The following is a 17,903-nucleotide window of genomic DNA, read 5'->3' on the forward strand; positions in this document are numbered from 1 at the left end:
AGGATAGTGACTTGGTTGTGACTATATACTGAGTTTGTGTCTGAAGCTCAGACATGTTGGGTGGTATCCAACTAACATGTCCCACCAGGAAAAGGATTTACACTTGCTCAATGGAACTTTCCCCAACTCTGACGAAGAAGAAGAAGAAGAAGAAGAAGAAGAAGAAGAAGGGAGGGGTAAATGGAGGATCCTGGGAAGTAGCAGGGGGATTCCCCCTTTCCAACTTAACCTCAGCCACTTTGGAAGAGGGAGCAGGGCTGCTGACTCTCCCCTCACCAATCTTCCTGCAGAGTAGAGTGCTTCAATGGAGGCTGGGGAGAGCTTTGATCAGCCAAGCTGGGAGGTTGGACAGGAGGCAGAAGTGACTCAACATGAGCCTAAACAGGAGAGTGCAGTGTTGCTGCCTAGAGTCAGGCTCCACCTTCATGGATGGGAACAGACTCAAGTGCCCCGACAGTTCCATTGCACAATTATAAATCCTTGCCCTGGTGGAACACGTTGGTTGTATATCATTTATCATGTCAGAGTTTCAGACACAAACTCACTATGCAGTCAGGACCAAGTCACTATCCTGACCACTAATGGAGGAATGGAGGAAGCTGCCTTATACTGAATCAAACCATTGGTCCATCATTCTCTACAATGACTGGCATAATACATACATTCATACAAACAAACATGCTACAATTAATAGGAGGGCACGCCTGCTGCTTTTGGCAGGCACCACACATAGTTTGTGCCTGGGGTAAGGGTTGAACCTTTCTGTATCCTGCTTCCAAGCTGAACTTTTGAGTAAGTTCATCACACTGAGGATCCTGTGAAGGATCGGCCTCTTGAAAGTTCAAAGCCAATCAGAATGTTTCAGATTCACTCACATATATATTATCGGTGGAAATATTTGCTGACATGGTGCTCTTTTCGGTCTTATCTGGCTGGAGCAGAAGGCCATGCCAGTTGCCAAGGAAGATGTCGCCAAGTGGAGATAAAAAAGGAAGAGAGACTGGCTTGCTGAATCTTCAGATATCCGAATTCTGGCAATCAACCACACAACTTGCAGTATTTCAGTCTCCAAATTTAAAGCTGTTGGACTCCAGAGTTTAATTTTCGAGTGAAATGCTCCCGGCTGTTCTGATCTGGCCGCAGCAGAATAATATAACACTTGGGGAAGAAGATGCAGCCTAGTAACCCAGCACTGGAGGCCAAAATAGAGAAGATCTCCACAGCCACCATATATTTCCCTTTGGTGCTCAGGTAGCTTGGGATGAAGGACACCCAGACGCTGCAGAAAACCAGCATACTGAAGGTGATGAACTTGGCTTCATTGAAGCTGTCAGGCAGCTTCCTGGCCAGGAAGGCAACCGTGAAGCTCACCATAGCCAAGAGACCCATGTAAGCTAGGATGCAGTAGAAGGCAGTGACGGAGCCCTCGTTGCACTCAAGGATAATGTACCCAGGCTCCGAGCGGGTATCAAAATCTGGGAATGGGGGAGAGGTTCCCAGCCAGACCACGCAGATTCCAGCCTGGATGAGAGAACAGAGCAGCACAAAGCCATGGGCAGCTCTGGGTCTCAGCCATTTCCGCATTCTGTTCCCCGGCTTTGTGGCATTGAAGGCCAGAACCACAGTGATGGTTTTGGCCAAGACCGTAGCAAGAGAGATTGAGAAAATGAGGCCAAAGGCTGTCTGCCGGAGAAGGCAAGTCTCCATCCTTGGCCGGCCAATGAAGAGCAAGGAGCAGAGGAAGCAGAGCATTAGGGAGGAGAGGAGGATGTAGCTGAGGTCTCGGTTGTTGGCTTTGACTATGGGAGAGTCTCGGTGTTTAATAAAGGTTCCTAGCAAAAATATAGCCAAGAGCGAAAAAGAAAGAGCCGAGGAAGCTAAAGCAATCCCCAGGGGCTCGTCATAGGACAGGAAACTTAGGTTTTTGGGAACACACTTGTTTCTGGCTTCATTTGGATAGTAGTCCTCTTTGCATGTCTCACAGCGATCCATATCTGGAAAACACAAATTGGATCTCACTATTGACGACATAGACCCATGCATCCATCTTATTGATCAGATGAGTTGCGCTATATCCTAGCCTCCCCAAAAGCCCAGTGCTGGTAATAGCATTTGTAACTTTTGTAACTTTAGTAACTTTGTAACTTATGTAACTTTGTAGCTTATGGGACACGGGTGGCGCTGTGGGTCAAACCACAGAGCCTAGGACTTGCCGATCAGAAGGTCGGCGGTTCGAATCCCCGTGACGGGGTGAGCTCCTGTTGCTCGGTCCCTGCTCCTGCCAACCTAGCAGTTTGAAAGCACGTCAAAGTGCAAGTAGATAAATAGGTACCGCCCCAGCGGGAAGGCAAACGGCGTTTCCGTGCACTGCTCTGGTTCGCCAGAAGCGGCTTAGTCATGCTGGCCACATGACCCGGAAGCTGTACGCCGGCTCCCTCGGCCAGTAAAGCGAGATGAGCACCACAACCCCAGAGTCGGTCACGACTGGACCTAATGGTCAGGGGTCCCTTTACCTTTACCTAACTTTAGAGGACTACAAATATAAAGCTCAACTGATATATCTACCCTACCATTCCTAAGCTAGGTGAAACAGAAAAGCCTTGATCTGAGTTTTGGCTGGTTTCCAAGGGAAAAATATTATGCACTCTGTGGTCACCACAGGGCATTTGGTGAACTGTGAGGACAGTCCGATCTAGCACAACTCTTCTTAAGTTCTCATGATCTTCGCCCATGCAATTACAAATCCACATATTGTCATGCCCCATCCTATCTCTGGCCAATAACATACTGCTGGATAGGAAAATTCATACAAGGTGAAGGCAATCATATTGCTCAAAAGAAAAAATCAAAAGCATGCAGAACTTTGGGAAGGCAAAATACCCTTTGACAAAACTGTGTAAATGCTGACCATATATCATATAGCAGCTCGTCTACATTTAGTCGATCACACATTAATTCTATACCCACTAAAAAGAAAAAAAAGATACTGTGCATTCTTAAAACACTGGAATCTTATTTGGCTGAAATAAAGAAATGGGTTAGTGACTTACCAGATTCCAGCCCATCAGTGCTATGCACAGGGGGCTTATGCTGGGAACATGCATAAATTATTTTACCCTGAGTTGGATCCAAGATGAAAAATGTGAATATCAAAACAAAAAGCAGAACACACAGAGAACACAAACATAAACTACGTATGTTTGTATAGTCAAGCAATGCTTTGGCCACATTCTTACCAATTTGGTTGGAGATCTGGCCAGGTAGGCACCTGACACATTTGAAGCAGCAGCTGGGCCTTCCCTTTTCGGCCACTTTTCTAAATCCAGGGAGGCAGCTCTCACTGCAGATGGAACGCGGATGCTAAAGAAGTGCAGGAGGAAATGCGTTTTTTAAAGTGGCTGTTTTGCAAACTATAGCATTCAATCACATATTGGTAGATTCATACTTCATTTGGCACACTTGCACAACGAGCCCACTTCTCCAAAAGATTGGACACTGCATTAAAGAAAATGACAGGGCAATGCACAACCTCAATTTGCACAATTTAATTGTACAAACTGTATGTGAATTCCCCAGCATTTTAGTGTGAATTTTGATTAATATACACATCTTTATATGCAATTTCCCCTAAAAATGTGTTGTTGTATGTTATTTTCACTAATATTTGATTTTTTTAAAGAACAACTTAATGTATGCATTTCTATAGACATTACTTGGCTGGAGAATTTTGGAGGATGGCTGTGTTTCTGTTAATGCATTATTTTGGAAATTAGGCAGATTTGCCTTTAAATGCAAACTGAATCCAATTTCTCCCCAATTTCTGGGAGGGACAGAGCTGTGTTTGCCACGTGGCGTGCCTTGAGCCTCCTTGACTAACCGGCTGGCTGCCATCAGGTGTTGCACAAGTTGCAGAAGCTGTTACCCTGAACAACTAAAAGAGGCTCCTGGGAGGCTGGAGGAACATCGCTGGAACAATTCTTGGCTTGGGGCAACTGACTAAAATGTTTTAAAAGGTTTTAAATGGTTCTAATTTTGGTTCCTCTGCTTCGGTTTTGTTGGGTTGGTGTTGGTTCAATGTTTAGCTGTGTTTGGCAGTTATTTTAATGTGGGAATAACTGTAAACTGTTGATTATTGTTATTATTATTATCAGTATTGTTGTTATTGGTTTCTATTGGTTTGTTGTTTGTTTCTTGCTTGTACAGGATATTTTGTTTTCAAAAGGTTTGTTGTGTTTTTATATATGTTGTAAGCTGCCAAGAGTTGCTGGGGAAACACAGCCAGATGGGCAGGATATAAATTATATAATTACAGTGGTGCCTCACAAGACGAAATTAATCCGTTCCGCGAGTATCTTCGTCTAGCGGCTTTTTCGTCTTGCGAAGCAACCCTATTAGCGGCTTAGCGGATTAGCGCTATTAGCGGTTTAGCGGCTATTAAAGGCTTAGCGGCTTAGCGGCTTAGCTGCTAAAAGGCTATTAGCGGCTTAGAAAAAGGGGGGGGAAGCGGAAAAAAATCTCAAGACTCGCAAGACATTTTCGTCTTGCGAAGCAAGCCCATAGGGAAATTCGTCCTGCGAAGCGCATCGAAAAACGGAAAACCCTTTCGTCTAGCGGGTTTTCCGTCTTGCGAGGCATTCGTCTTGCGGGGCACCACTGTATTATTAACCACTCTGAGTTGTGTGAGGGTAATAGGGATCTCCCAAGAACTCACAGGACCCTTAGCAAACTACAGTTCTCATGATTATTTGAGGGAAACCATAACTGTCTGAAGTAGAATGTACTGCTTTAAATCTATAACACACATGGGGCCTTGATCCAGCCCCATAAACCATCCACCATACCTCCCTTGGGTGGAGCACCCAGAGCAGAGTCTTTCTTGAGTCTCACCTGCCCTAATCGTTCCTTCCAGACAAGCTTAGCATCGTCAAAGAAGAAGTCTTGGCCATGGTGCTTCACTCCTCCAACTTTCACACTAACCAAGGAGCTGTTAGGGAGCACGCTCCAATTTAAAATATCATAAGTAGCTGTGGAGTCTCCATTCTCATCAAAATAAACCTCCTCTCCAGCACTGTTATTGAATTGGATCTTCTTCAGAAACGTGTGGAGCTGAGGGCAGAGATTGCAAGGGAGGAAGAAATCTCTCTTCATTAAAGTATGATTTAATAATTATGACTGCTAACTGATAGAAGAGCTTACTTAAATAAACTGACTGTTCCACATTTAGCTAGTGAATGAATGAATTTATTAATTTTGGTCACAGTTCCAGCTCACAAACAATATCAGGGGAGTCATAAAACACGATAAGGGTACATTCATTTAGCAACTTGATTCATCACGTTTAAATTAATATGAATATTGTAAAATGTGACTCTGGTGCATGTTTGTGTTAGTGGCTTGAAAGCCAGAGAGGGCATCTCCCCCTGCTGTGCTTCAAACTGCACTTGCGGAACAATGCTCTGATCCAGGATATATTTAAACCGTATGGTGCCTTTGCTAATGCAATGAATGAATATCTATTCAAATCTATGGGTGGGCAGGGCCCACTGACAGTGTCAGAAAGGGGGATTGCAGCTAATAGCCCTGTGGAATCAGGTGATCTGGGGAGCCAATGAAGTCCCTCTTGGTCTCATTTAAAGACCTCTCCTTGGAGTGGCTACCATCTTTGGCATTGTTGAAAACTCTCCTCTGCCTCAGATACATTATTTGTGTCATAATACCTGCCATGGGGATAGAAGGCCTTTTCTCCTCCTCCTCCCTCCTCCTCTAGTATTATGATATCTCATTTCCATCAGTGCATGGGCTACTGCATAGACCGCATTGTAAATGCTATAGCTCTGCCACACGGTGTTCATATCAAAATCTGAAACAGGCAGGCTGTCCAGTCGTTCCCTTTCAGTGCATTTTCTTTTCCCATACATTCGGACTGAGTAGGGAGGAGGCATCAAACAGTCAAAGGCAGAACCCCAGAAATGCTTCATGAAAATATCGTTTGGATATTTTTTAGGGTTCACGGATCGAAGGAAGTCTTGAAATTGTGGGATTTCCGCCTTATGAACTGCAAAGGACAAGGCTCCCTGAAATGGATTTGAGTCTGGTTTGTCTGGCCGGGGACCTACAGTAAAATCCCACTGGGCTGTGATGATCCAGATCTTGCCTCTTGTTCGAAGATTTCGACTGAGAAGTTGTAACTGAAAGAAGTGACTGGTGCTGCCGTAAAACACAGTTACATTGGCTGAGGACTTTGTGAGGGCATCTTCCATATTATGAATGGTTTTCATAGCAAGGCTCTTCCTGTTGTACATCTTTAAGATAAATTCAGCACAAACTCCATTTTTCTGCATTTCACTTTCCAAGACCTGGAGGAACTTCTCACTATTATCGTCACCTGTAAAAACTACTCCAATCCACGTCCAGCGGAAGTGAAGGATCAGCTTGATGATCCCAGTGAACTGAGTCATGTCACTGGGGACTGTCCGATACAGAAAAGGGAACTGGACCTTATCGCTCAGGATAGGATCAGATGAGCCGTAACTGATCTATGGAAAAAAGGGGGATATTTCTTGCTGGTTTATATTGTTTTTGAGTAGGAATAGAACCTTCCAACCATTTTGTGTTCAATTTATGTTTTTAAAATTGTGGCTTTTAAATGTAGGAATCTGGCAATTCACTAGAAATATAAACTTAACTAGGACTGTGCTCTCCTCCTCCTTCTTATTGACTAAAAGGTTGACAGTGTGGGATAAATCAGGCTCAAAAAACCAGCATGCTTAACTCTAATTAATGCATGAAGGGGTTAAGACCATAGACTAAGCTGTCCTGCCAAGCTTATCTTGGGAGGAAGACTTACCAAACTCTTTGTTCTCTCTCTTCCACTGTGTGACCCCTACTGTCAAACTGCAAGTTGGTCAGTAAATCACACCGTTCAAAGTTGTAGTTAACTCTTTATTAGCAAGAATATGATCTTCACAGGCTTGGCTGAGTTTCAGGCCAAATGAGCACAACAGCTTATGACCTGTAGCAGTTACTTCATGAGATCATTTGCCAAGACTAAGGGTCACTGTCTCTCCACAGCTTTCAGTGTCTCCTTCTCCCCAATTGTTGTTTAGTCGTGTCCAACTCTTTGTGACCCCATGGACCAGAGCATGCCAGAGCCTCTTCCAAGTGATCAGAGACTGCTCCTGCATGCAGACTGCCTTTGCTCCTCCCATTTCATGTCTCTCCTGGTTCTGGGAGTCAGAGGGTGAAGGGAGCTTGCTGCTGCAGCAGCAGCAGCTGGGAGAAATCCCTGTGACTTTTCAGCAGTCTGACTCATGTCTGCCACTGGACCTCCCTCCTCCCACTCACCTGCTTCAGCTTCCCCCTCTGATTTTTGACTTCTCTCTGCCACAGACTCTCCCAGCTCACTAAGCCCTGTTACCCCCTTCAGATTCTGACACCTCCTCTTCTCAGTCTTCTCCCTCTGACCTTTCAGCAATGTCTCACCATCACTCCCCAGACTCTGAGCCATTTTCCTTTGGTGGTTCCTCCATTGGTTCCTCCCACCATTCCTCTGTGTCCAATCAGTCCATTACACCTACTAGCAAGGAGGCTTAGTCTGGATGTTCCAAATTTATACTGAGTGGCTTAAGCAGGCCATCTTTGTGCTTCTATACAAATAATTTAGAAACATTTACCATTTTGGAACCTAAGTTATACTGTTGGTCTTTTATTGCTGCTGTTCAGAAAAGCACATGAACCTGACCTTTGAAGAGTTTGTAAGTAAACCATTTTTAACTCACCAAATGTGTGGTCTCTTTCTATGCTAAGGGAAGTGGGGAGCTTTAGAAGCAACTTAGAAGGTGATACGGAAAGGGGGGGGCATGTGTCATTTGGTCACACTCCTATTTGGTTGCTCCAATATTTTGAAGTCAGAGAAGGTGTCAGTTACAGCAACAGAGCACAGAGCCAAACTCACCTGAGGTACCTTGGAGCTCTGCAACATGTTGCTCATCTCAGTGGTAGACTCGGATGTCAGAGCCCCAATGACGGCTGCCAGCTTGCTCTGCCCATGGCAATGATAGTTAGGGATGGTTTTATCCTTTGGACTTTTGCTGACCAGGCTATCATAAGATGGCCTCCCGTAGGAGTAATAAAGATCATATGCGCTGGGAGGCAGGGGGAGCACGGAAAGAGTCCAGTTCCTCTCAGATAAAATGCTAACGGTGGCCTCATGGTTCTTTCTCATGTCGTGACTATCTTCATAGAGCTGAAATCCCAAGGAGACATTGGGAAAGAGATGAGAGTCCTTGTTGAACTCTTCCACTGCAAACACAAAGGCCAGGGTGTGCTGGTAGTTCTTCTTGAGTTTTCTGCATTGGGACAGTGAACCTATTGTGAACTGCCCTGGAAATATTCGGTTAAAAATGTGCTAGACAGACAGATGGTACTCAGAAGGGCATTGAGATGATTTTGCTACGCCTCGGGGATAACGCACCCCCAAGCCCCCTAATTTCATACAGTATGTATGCATAGATAGATGGGTAGATACTGTACCAAAGAAACAAGAACAGCATCTTTACAGATGTTAAGACTTCTGAGTAACTGTTCCTTTGTTAGCAAGATTGCAGGTTAATATTTAAAAAGGTAAAGGATCCCAGTCAAAGGCGACTGTGGGGTTGCGGCGCTCATCTCACTTTCAGGCCAAGGGAGCCAGCGTTTGTCCACAGACAGCTTTCCGGGTCATGTGGCCAGCATGACTAAACCACAGAAACCAGAGCGCACAGAAACGCCGTTTACTTTCCTGTCACAGCAGTATCTATTTATTAACTTGCACTGGTATGCTTTCAAACTGCTAGGTTGGCAGGAGCTGGGACAGACGAACAGGAGCTCACCCCATTGCGCGGATTTGAACTGCCGACCTTCTGATCAGCAAGCCCAAGAGGCTCAGTGGTTTAGACCACAGCGCCACCCATCCCACAGCAGGTTAATAGCACAGGCTGGCAGGCAGATGTTTTGTGAATGGGAGCTAATGGTATGGGGATGATCTCTTGATAGTTGGGGATCTCTCTGCCCTTTTCAAATGAAATGCTGACCAGTACTTGAAGGAGGATGACACCCCTCTAGGTAAGGGAAGAGGGCAGGGACGAGCAGATGTGCATAGGTGTGAGAGAGAAACAGCAGTAAAAGATTTCTCCTTTTGGGAGAGAGAGAGAGAGAGAGAGAGAGAGAGAGAGAGAGAGAGAGAGAGAGAGAGAGAGATTATTCACTGAGGGCAAACTACACAAGACAGCAATTCTTGTTTTAAAAAGTAAATTGTAAAAAAAGTACAGTAAATAACCTGGAAGAAATATTCTCTACAGAAGCTGGGCATTGCTGCTTGCAGAAAACTTTAGACCATTAAAAACAAACAGACACTGAATCTCTAGCAGCATAATATACAGGGTGAGTCCTTTAAAAGAGGCCCTGTGGATACAGAGTACACATGTTCCACAGGGCCTCTTTAAAAGACTCACCCTGTATTTTAGTAAATTTGAAATATTAGGGATTTGTGTATTGGCTCTGTGACCACTCACATAAAGAGATGTCTTTCAACTATATGCCACTGAAGAAGACTTTATAGGTTGAAACACGTATGGCATGCTTTCTGAAATATGTCTGTTGTGAACAATCTTCACCTTCTGGATTTCAAAGATTTGAGCAACAATAACTTTGTATTTTATTGCTGTGGTTCCGTTAGCATTTGAAAGACATACTCAGCCAACATAGACATTTTAGAATATATTTATGTGATATTTCACACTGTGTCTACATTGCAGTGTTGTGAAGCCACATAAAATTGTTCATTCTACTGATAGACTTGCTTTTGTGAAGTTTTTCAATTCTTTCACACCTACATGACAGAAATATATCCTATGCACTTAGGCCTTGACTTCATTCATTCACTTGTATGTACTGATTGCTCGAGAAACCACTTCTGATCTCATCTGCGATAACATCATAGACCTGAGTCTGGCTGCACAGAGACTGATAAATTCAGATGATACATTCTGGTTTCCTGAAACAGTGTTAAATACTTACTGACTGACAATTGCAGAGGAGAAAGGCTGTGGAGCACTTCGGAATTGTTCTCGTTTACCGCTTAAAATATTCTGGGATAAAAGACCACCAATAATATGGGCCCCGTCTCTAGAGTAGCCTTCCGTGTAGCTTTTCTTAGGAGTACACAGGGTTTCCTCTCTCATAGCCACAGCAGTGGGGAAAAGCAGTGTGATAAGGATCAAGGACAACATAAGGACACAGACAGAGGAGCTGAGAGAGAAAGTTCAGTTCAATGTGGTCCAGCACTGCAGCCGCTCTATTCTGAGCCGTAGAGTGGGTCTACAGTGAGCAAGGTGGAAGATCTTGGCTTTGTTCTATAGACAGGAGCCTTGTCTGGCATAATAAGGGCATGTTTACACCCAGATTCCTGGCCCTTTCAACAACTCTCATTCTTGTTATTGCTTACCAGAGTCCCCTCTGAGTGGACCTCCTTGCGTTGATCATAGTCATTGCAGTGATTCTACCTCCCTGCCCAATGCAGATGCTCCCTGCTGCTCCCTGTGGCCTAGCTCCTTTCACAAATATGTTTATGCTGATGTGCCCCTGTACTGTGGGTACAAGGAATGAAGCAACAGCATGGAGCACCTGTGCCCACACAAAGTTCCCTGCAGGCTGAGGTCATCATCAGAGGCCTTGCTCTGGCCCTGCTCCATGTTCCTCCAACGTTGGAAGCGGAACCGGAGTTCACTGGAAACACTGACCTTTTGTTGGTGGTGATGTCACCACAAGGTCCCTGGGTGGGTTGCAAATACAATATTAAATCAGTTAAGATGTACTTTGTTAACTTCGTGAAATCAGTGCCCCATCTTTGAGGTTGCCATGAGACGACATCCTGTTTTGCCATTCTAGGAGGAAAGTGCTGGCTCTGCTTCTGTTCAGATTAAGTCCAGGGCTTATGCTTATTCTCTCTCTCTCTCTCTCTCTCTCTCTCTCTCTCTAGCTGCCTAGTTGAGCCAGGTGTGGACTGCTGAGAACGTGGCACCCGCTGGACACCTGGGCTGTGACCTCGGGGTGTAGATAAAACAAAGGAGTCAAGGCGCTGAGTCAAAAAAAAAAAAAAGAACTTGTATCACATTTTCTTAATCACAAAACTTGTTCTCTACTTTCCAAGGTAGGCACAGACACTTCGCCACGCAGATCTGCTGCTATGGAACTCTCCAAATCGCTGCGCATCTTTCTGTTCCTCCTGCTGTCTTTTGGTAAGAGAACTGGTGGCAATGTGATGTGGACCTCGGAGGGGCGGTGGTGGTCTAGATGCATCATAGCAACACAGGAAGCTGCTTTCTCCTGAGCTTGACCGTTAGTCCACCTAGCTCAGTATTGCCTATGCCAGTGTTCTCCAAATTTGTGTCTTTATTGGGCTGCCTTTCCAGGTGAGGCCCACTGCCACAAGGTCCTATACACAGAGAGGCTTTGTATTTGTGGTCAACCACAGGTGGAAGGTATTTTTATGCTGCTTTTTGTTGTAGTGTTTTTATTACTCATTTTATGTTAGCCTGCCCCTTATACAGAGACCCATGAGATTGCTTTCTGAAAGCCTTTGTTCACACATGCAAACAGGTACACCCTGGCATAAATGGTCTGGTTGATTTTGACTGACAATAATAGCTTTCTGACACGATGCTCTCTGTGCACTGGCTGCAAAAATATAAATAAATCAGGAGACAGGAGTTAGATAAAATCTCTATAAATTGTGGCGATTCAAAGGTTTAATTTGAAAACAAGCTGGATTTGAGCTTGTTGATGTCTCTGGTAACCTCTCTATTACACCATGGATGTTGGCTCATATTGTGGATGTATGTATCTGTATGGTTTTATTGGTACTGTTGTTGTGGGTTCGTCCTGGCCTATGGCTAGAACAACTTATATTGATTGATGGGTATTCTAATGAAGTATGTTGGTCACCATCCCAGTGAGCTTTCTTGGTCTGTGTTGCAGTGTCAGCGCACCGTAACCGGATCATTGGAGGTGAGGAGTGCCCTACAAATAGTCATTCTTGGCTCGCTCTGCTCTACGACTCTGACACGCTTCTATGCTCTGGAATGTTGATCACCCCCGACTGGGTGCTCACGGCTGCTCACTGCTACATTTGGTGAGGAAAATGTATGGTAAAAATCCAATGCCAGGTCTCTGGCTATGGTTCAAGGTGCTTCTTAGGATCTTTAGCGATCAGAGTGTGCGTTTTGAAGGGCTCTCATAAGGGCAGATCTTTGCTTTTACATAGCACCATTGTCAGGCTTCAGACAATCCGATCCCCCTCCCTCATGGCTGGCAGCAAGAAATGGGAAAACAAGAAGTTCTTACCAAAGGTAATTTATTCAATATTCACAGAGAGAGATGCAAGATGGCACCTCTTAGATAATGGTGTTGCTCCGAGTAAAGTCCCACCCCCTCCATCTCTCCTATTATACACCATCCCTATCTAGCTCATCTGAGCTTTCTGTTCTACTTTCAGTGCACGCCGGACCTGGAAGGGGGTGGTCTGGCATGCTTTCCAAAGACACTGAATCTGTCAGCTGTCTCTCCCCTGGTGCTTCTTCTGCTTCCTCCTCCTCCTGCTCTCCCAGTATTTCCCAGCTTCTCCTTGCTGCAGCCTCTGAACTATGACCTTCTGCAGACCACTGTTCTAAATCCACACGGTGTCCCTCTTCTCTGGGAAGTGCAGGAGGAAGGGGGGTGGTCTCCACCATTCCTCCTCAGTCCAGTCCCTGACAACCATAACAGTTCACCATGTGTATTACGGTCACATCTTACAGGCATTCAGCTTGTGCAGTTTCAACCATACATGGCGGAAGGCGGGCCAGTGAGAGAGCTTAAAAGTTCTTTTTGCACCAGGCCAGTTTGCAGTTATCCAGCATGGGAAGAGCTTTGAAGCTCTCTCTGTGCCTCGCTGACAGGTAAGGCTTGCTCTGCACGCTGGTCCTGGAAGGCTCTTGCAACATCTTGCAGTGCTGTGCAAGCTCCCACAGATCTCACACTAGCCTCCCTCGGGGCAGAACTAGAATTTGTTTACTTTGTTTACTCTATCTATCTATCATCTATCTATCTATCTATCTATCTATCTATCAATCATCTATCTATCTACCATCTATCTATCATCTATCTATCTATTTCCTTATTGACTGTACAAAATCAACACAGAAAGTGTACGCACAAATGATTAGCTAGGGACAGAACAATTCTGAATATTCAGTTTATAAATCTATTACATAACTCGTTTATTTATCTGTTGTTCACTTAGAAAATATTTAAGTCCTACTGTTTTACCCCACATTCAGAGAAACATGTGTGAGTGGTGCAGACAGATCTGATTAAAAATATATATATTAGTTGGCTCTGACAGCCATGGACTCTGGCTCCACCTGGTGGTGGCCTCCCTGAGTTCCGCCCTACCAGTCTCAATGGGCATCAGTCACCACTACCCAGTGCCACTCTTTAGGTGTAGGGACAGCATCATTGCTTGGCAACACCCATGCACAAGAGGGAGATAGTGATAGGCTAGAAGCACACAAAATCTTTAGAAGAAACCAAAACCTTAGAGCAGGCATGTCCAACAGGTAGATCGTGATCTACCAGTAGATCACTGGACGTCTGCAGTAGATCACTGGTAGATCATTGACTCCCCCAAAAGAAGCTGAACAACTGTGGCTCCCCTAAAAAAAAACTCAACACTTTACCTCCTCCCTGAAAAAACAACTTTGACCCGAACCCCCCCCCCAAAATGGGCCTTCCATCTTCCTAAAAAAACTCAACAACTTTGACCTGAACCCAAAAAAAGGGGGTAGATCACTGCAAGTTTTTAAATCTGTGAGTAGATCGCAGTCTCTTGGGAGTTGGCCACCCCTGCCCTAGAGGGGTAGAGAACTAGGGTGGCCGTGTGCCCTGCTTTACAGTGGGCAGTCCTTTATTTGAAGATCTCACCAGCTTCAGGCCAGAGTCCATGACAGATATCCACTCCAAACAACAGTGAGACCAACCTGTCCATTCAGGCCTTGCTTTGAGAAAGTCCTGTGGTCTTTGCTTTTTGTCTTCTAGTGGAAACATCCAGGTAAGGCTCGGAGCACACAACAAAGATGACTATGAGCAGTTAAGAGTCAGCACGTTGAAGAAATGCCCCGGTGACAATTGCTCGTGTTTTACCGACGACATCATGCTGATCAAACTGAACAGCTCTGCTGTCATGACTAGCCGTGTGTCTACCATCAACTTGCCCTCCAGCTGCTCCCCGGTGGGAACAGATTGCACTGTGATGGGCTGGGGCACAACCACCACTCCTGAAGGTAAGTGCTGTTGGCAGAGTAGCAACATTGCAGCTAGGAAGTAGACTCCAGAGAGCAGCAAGGTCAGGTATTTGTCAAGACATCAAAACTGGCAAAGGCACGGCTTCTTCAACAAGACTGCTATCCTCACTTTACACAGAGCACCTGGGAAGGTTGATGCCTGAAAGGATTCTTGGTTTGGATTCTTCGTCCTCACAATTTAAGTGGGCCCACTGAGCTCGTATGCTCCAAAGTCTCCAAAATCCTGGAGGTGGCACTGCACATAGCCAGATTTGGAAAAACGCGACTATCCTTGTCACCTGCAAATGTGATCTCTCACAAGCATCTAACTAGACAATCCTGGCTTCCATTTTGTTTTCAGAGACATATCCTGACGTTCCTTATTGTGTTAACATTACAATATTTGACAACCTTGTGTGTGAGGCGGCTTACCCATGGGACGTGACCGACAACATGTTTTGTGCAGGATACTTTGACGGAGGCAAAGATTCATGCCGGGTAAGGATATGCCAATTGTGAGCAGGATTGCTAAGTAAGGATCAGGCCTGGTAGATGGGGTGGGAACGGGGGAGCCTGAGGCTTAAAATCTGTTTCCTCACCCTCAGTGTGCATTCCTGTACTTGCCTTCTCCATGTATGGTATTATTACATGGAGATGTTGCTTCTCATGCCATGGAACCAGTCTTCCTTAGGAATTCCCAGGGTGAAACTCATGGCCACGTTGACTGTGGCCATAGGTAGTGCCGTTTTTCTAGAAGAAGGGGTCCAAGAACTCATGAACACCTCCCTCTTTCTCTTAGAATGGCAATGGCGCCCACCTGAGAGGTGCTGGAACTGAGTTCCTGCGAGTTCCCCCTGAAGAAAAGCCCTGGCCATAAGGTCCTTTTGTCACACACATCTGTGGAGCTGTCTGGAAGCCTTGGCAGGAGAAACAAGTGGGAATGTGAATGGGCAATAGAGCAAACTAGGTGGAGCTGGTTTACAGAGGGTACAGCTAGCAATGGCACTATGGTTGCTTCCAGACTGCCACGTTTTTGGCATGAGATTCAATCACATACCAACAAATTGAGGCCGTACAATTAAAGCTGTTTTGGCACTCTTGCAAAACACAGCTGCTTCCCCAGAAGATCGGACTTTTTGCAATAAGAAAAGTGAAGGGAAAATACACTGGAACGTGCATGATGATCCTTGTTTGACACAACAAAAAAATCAAGATGGGTGCTCAATAAGCAGGCCACCTGTAAGTGAGCTTTGCCTCTGAAGACCAGTTGCTCGGGAACATGAGTAGGAGAGAGCTAATGTATCTGTGCCCTATCTGTGGACTTCCCAGAAGCATCTGGTTTTCCACTGTGCAGGGCTGGCCCAGGACATTTTGGCACCTGAGGCGAACCACAAAATGGCGCCTCCCTCCCTGCCAGGGAAGAAGGGGTGAGTGAACAAGGGGTGGGGGGGTAATAAAGGTCTACATAAAGATCTACTGCGCCACGGATCCTGCCGCCTGAGGTAGTTGCTTCACCTTGCCTCGTGGATGGGCTGGCCCTGCCACTGTGGGAAATGGGATGATGGGCTAGACAGGCCTTTGAACGGATCTGGCAGGGCTCTTCTTACATTTCTTGTGATAGCTCATTATTTGTTCTCTCAACAGGGTGATTCTGGGGGACCCCTTCTCTGTGGTGATGGAGGCCTCCAAGGTGTGGTCTCTTTGGGGGGCTTCCCTTGCGCTGAGCCTGGTGAACCTGGCATCTACATCAAGATCTGCAAATTTCTTGAGTGGATCCGTACTACTATAGCGGAGAATACATTTAAGTCTGGTGCCTGTAAGGATGGAATATGCCAGTAGAAACCTCTTGAGCAACATGAGGGGGAATAACTTAGCTACAACTGCCTCCTTTCCTCCATGCCTTAAGACTGCAGGCCTAGGCATATTTTATCCTGGGAGTAAGACTCATTGAACACGGTGGTACTTACTTTAAGTAAACATGGAGAGGATGGTGCTGTGCAACACCATGCCCCACCTTGAAATCCTGATCTGGTACACATTTACTTAACAGTAAGTCACACTAAACCAAATGAGACCTGTTCCCAGGAGAATTAGCATAGGTTGGTGATCCTATTGTTGTGATGCATGAATTATTCCCTCCCTCAGTGCTAAAATATTGAATCTTCTGATTACGTAACAACCATAGTTTCCATGCAAACTTCTTGCTCTGAAAGCTAACACCTGAAAAATAAAGTAATCAGCAGAATTTAGGTGTCCATCTCGTTTTCTGATCCGGTGCGGGTGGCAGACAGCCCTGACAAGGAGATGTAGAATAGCGTCTTCCCCCTCTAAATGTGCTTATCCCCGAGGCTTAATCTTATCCTCAAGAACAGAAACTTGATAAGGAAGAATGTCTGATTAGTCATCTTTGATGTATCAGAACCAGGAACCAGGATGAACCAATTAATTGTTCTTAAGCCTCGAAGAGCTAGTTGTGTCATGAAGGGAGGACTTAACTCATGGTACCCAATGTGGTGCCCTCCAGACATTTTGGACTACAACTCCCATCACCCCTGACCATTCACCGTACTAGCTGGAGCTGATAGGGATTGTAGTCCAAAACTTTTCTAAGACACTTTTCTCACTGGCTTACAACATACACAGCTCCGTTCTGTGCATGTATACTTAGAAGTAAGTGCCACTTTGTTCAGTGGGACTTACCCTCCTGCTTTTGCATGGGACTGTAGACTTAGTCTCAGTCACTAGGCAGTTGCCTCAGGCAGCCGATTGTCATGAAAGAGCAGCCCATTGTTATTTAAGGTATTACAGTGGTACCTCGGGTTACATATGCTTCAGGTTACAGACTCCGCTAACCCAGAAATAGTACCTCGGGTTAAGAACTTTGCTTCAGGATGAGAACAGAAATTGTGCTCTGGCAGTGCGGCAGCAGCAGGAAGCCCCATTAGCTAAAGTGGTGCTTCAGGTTAAGAACAGTTTCAGGTTAAGAACGGACCTCCGGAACGAATTAAGTACTTAACCCGAGGTACCACTGTATTATTATTGTACATTACATGACAGGGAAGGAGAGAGGCACATGTGCAATTTTCCGCCTTCGGTGCTAAAATATCCAGACCAGCCTTGGATAATATGTACCTTGACTTGGGCAAGACCATTTGCTGCTCTCCATCAGTAGAATATCTTGGTCTAGCCTTCCTCTAGGCTTTAAATATTAACTAAGTACAGTTAAATAGTGTACAGATAGACTGAGCCAACCTGGTCCCCTGGTTTGAGGGCTAGTCAAACTCTTTCTCAGTGGCCCCACCTGTTCAGGTGCTGAGGGAGGCCTTCATGGGCCCCTCCTTCCCTAGGCCCCACAGCTCCAAGTGGCTGGCCCCACAGAGAATCATCCTCTGGCACCCAGGTCCCAGGAGGGGCAAGTGGTCCTTGTGGGATTTTGTTTTCTTTTGACTCAGGTACAATATGAAATTAGCTTGACTGTCCTTGGGTTCTTATGGGTACTGTGACTTGCTGTTGGTTGGTCAAGTTGCTGCTCTGTGTCAGGCTGCC

At 45.5% G+C, this 17,903-nt stretch overlaps 2 protein-coding genes across 16 annotated transcripts in view; one reads left to right on the forward strand and one right to left on the reverse strand.

Moving 5' to 3' along the window:
• Window positions 1-16,602, forward strand: part of LOC308484316 (gilatoxin-like) — a 26,373-nt gene extending 9,771 nt beyond the window's left edge. For 3 of the 15 annotated variants that reach the window (XM_081019149.1, XM_081019147.1, XM_081019146.1), the window contains exons 2-6: window positions 11,193-11,276; window positions 12,016-12,169; window positions 14,113-14,357; window positions 14,719-14,855; window positions 16,002-16,602. In XM_081019149.1, coding sequence (XP_080875275.1) covers window positions 11,193-11,276; window positions 12,016-12,169; window positions 14,113-14,357; window positions 14,719-14,855; window positions 16,002-16,196 — 815 coding nt within the window. In that variant the 3' untranslated portion in view covers window positions 16,197-16,602. The other 12 variants (XM_081019144.1, XM_081019153.1, XM_081019154.1 and 9 more) reach the window with 11 other exon arrangements.
• LOC308484209 (vomeronasal type-2 receptor 26-like) lies at window positions 986-10,157 on the reverse strand. The gene is made up of 4 exons (XM_081018954.1): window positions 10,057-10,157; window positions 7,955-8,382; window positions 3,237-3,360; window positions 986-1,994 (listed from the first exon to the last, which is right to left on the reverse strand). Exons 2-4 carry the CDS (start codon window positions 8,222-8,224, stop codon window positions 1,075-1,077), a joined length of 1,314 nt encoding a protein of 437 aa, XP_080875080.1. The 5' UTR covers window positions 8,225-8,382; window positions 10,057-10,157; the 3' UTR covers window positions 986-1,074.
• Window positions 16,603-17,903: the final 1,301 nt, after the last annotated feature.

Source organism: Podarcis pityusensis (genome assembly GCF_964106645.2).
Source record: "Podarcis pityusensis genome assembly, chromosome: 8".
Taxonomy (NCBI): domain Eukaryota; kingdom Metazoa; phylum Chordata; class Lepidosauria; order Squamata; family Lacertidae; genus Podarcis; species Podarcis pityusensis.

Excerpts from the sequence above, each read along its gene's own strand:
- LOC308484209 (XM_081018954.1), bottom strand. The coding sequence starts at position 8,224 with ATGAGAAAGAACCATGAGGCCACCGTTAGCATTTTATCTGAGAGGAAC. Across the intron at positions 3,361-7,954 it reads AGAGCTCCAAGGTACCTCAG|CATCCGCGTTCCATCTGCAG; the intron begins GTGAGTTTGGCT and ends GCACTTCTTTAG. Across the intron at positions 1,995-3,236 it reads CCAGATCTCCAACCAAATTG|ATATGGATCGCTGTGAGACA; the intron begins GTAAGAATGTGG and ends TGTGTTTTCCAG.